The sequence below is a fragment of the Elephantulus edwardii genome, unplaced genomic scaffold, assembly GCF_000299155.1.
Source record: "Elephantulus edwardii isolate Elephantulus edwardi_28Jun2011 unplaced genomic scaffold, EleEdw1.0 scaffold00014, whole genome shotgun sequence".
Taxonomy (NCBI): Eukaryota; Metazoa; Chordata; class Mammalia; order Macroscelidea; family Macroscelididae; genus Elephantulus; species Elephantulus edwardii.
The window spans coordinates 30,799,594-30,801,495 of NW_006399764.1; the positions used below are offsets into that span (position 1 = coordinate 30,799,594).

At 52.6% G+C, this 1,902-nt stretch overlaps 1 protein-coding gene across 2 annotated transcripts in view; it reads right to left on the reverse strand.

Moving 5' to 3' along the window:
- Nucleotides 1-1,902, reverse strand: part of DOCK8 (dedicator of cytokinesis 8) — a 151,456-nt gene that overhangs the window by 32,468 nt on the left and 117,086 nt on the right. For both annotated transcript variants that reach the window (XM_006881327.1, XM_006881326.1), the window contains one exon: nt 1,048-1,144. In XM_006881327.1, the coding sequence (XP_006881389.1) occupies nt 1,048-1,144 (97 nt within the window). The remainder of the gene's footprint in view (nt 1-1,047; nt 1,145-1,902) is intronic.

Consider the following 1,902-nt stretch of genomic DNA (forward strand, 5'->3'; position numbering starts at 1 on the left):
CACACCACCCCCCAACACCCCACACCCAACACACACACACACACACACACACACGGCTACCACTAGGTGACTCTGGCTCATGGTGACCCCCACATAGGACAGGAGAGAACGGTGGTCCACAGAGCTTCTCTGGCTGCCCACGGGAGGAGATCTCCTGGCCTTTATTCCTCAGAACCACTGAGTGGATTTGAACTACCCACTTCTCAGTTGGCGACATGTCAGGGTGGTGACCCCGTGTGATATGGAGAGCTGCCCGGGGGTTTTACTGGCTGTTCTAGGTGGTTCCTTTCCTGCTCCAGGCGTTTTCTTTAGGAGGTGTGACACTGAGTCGGAACCGACTCCTAACGGACCCCATAATGGGTTTTTAGAGGCTGTAAATCACACGGAAGGCGACTGTCCAATTTCTCCTCAGGAGCAGCTGGTGAACTTGAACCGAATGCCACTGGGTTGGTAGTACAATTCCTTACCCTCTAGACCACCAGCACTCCCATGCGGTAGATGGGGAGCTCTAAGCCCACCACCCCATCATAATCTCGGCACATCTTCTGGTGGATCTAAACCCAAGGGCTGGCTTGTCTGGCAACCAAACCGTTTCAGAGTGGACAGGAATTCAGAGAAGCCAGAAAAATGCTCAGTATCTCTGGAATCTGTAAGGAGGACGCTATCCTAACAGTGCGCTCCCAGCTTTATTAAAGATCACACTTGTTTCACCCCAATTGTGTATAAAGTATTCCTCATTACATCCCTGTAAGCGTGCTCTGATTGAGGCCATCGGGAACCCCCCCCCACTGCACCTCTGTAAGTGTGTTCTGGTGGAGGCCACCAGGCATGCCCCCTCTCCCATGCACCCCTGTAAGCCTGTTCTGGTGGAGGCCATCAGGCACTCCTCTTACTGCACCCCCATAAGTGAGTTCTGGTTGAGGCCATTGGTGCGTCCCCGTTCCCACCGCACCCCTGTAAGCGTGTTCTAGTGGAGGCCATCACTGTTCCCCCCACTGCACCCCTGTAAGTTTACTCTGGTTGAAGCTGTCACCGCCCTGCTCTCACCTGGATGATATTCTCCTGCATGTCCAAGATGATCAGGTTCGCTTCTGTAGCCAGGTTGCCACTGATCAAGGCCTCTTGATCTAGCTCTGCCTTAGTTCTGAGAAACAAAAAGAAACCAAGGCAAATGCACGTCAAATTGAACGTATTCCAGCAGCAACAATCTTAGCACCAACGTGAGAAGATGCTTCTGAAATAGTCGGCTCTGAATGAAAGCAGAGCAGCTGGTGCCTTCTGTGACTGGAGTGTCCAGTTGAAAAGACGGCTGAGCTAACGTCCTCGGGCCACCATCAATCTCACCATGACTGACAGATGACCACTGTAGACACAAGGCCGGATGGAGGAGCCATCAGGCCAGACCACCAGGTTGTTGGGCCCCCACTGCCCACTGAATAAATAAACAAGCCAGACATGTGGTCATCCATCCACTCTTACTCACAGCAACCTGGGGGGACAGAGGGGAACTGCCCCACGGGGTTGCGAGGCTGCCCATCCTTTTGGAAACTGACTGTCCTCTCTCAATCTTGTGAAGGGGCTGGTGGGTCAGAAACTTTCAGTGAGTAGCCAAGCACTTAAACACTGCACAACCAGGGCTTCCTATCAGGCGCACAACACCTGAGCTCAAATTGGGCAACAAAAATGGGAGACATGCACTGTCAACTCAGATCACTCGCTTTTAGTCTCCATGTCTAAATTGTTGCATGTATATCTATGTATGTACAGAACCATCCATCCATCCACCCACCCATCCACCCACCCAGCCATCCAACCATCCATCCATCACCCATCCACCCATCCATCCATCCACCCATCCATCCATCCATCCATCCCCCATCCATCCATCCATCCATCCATCCA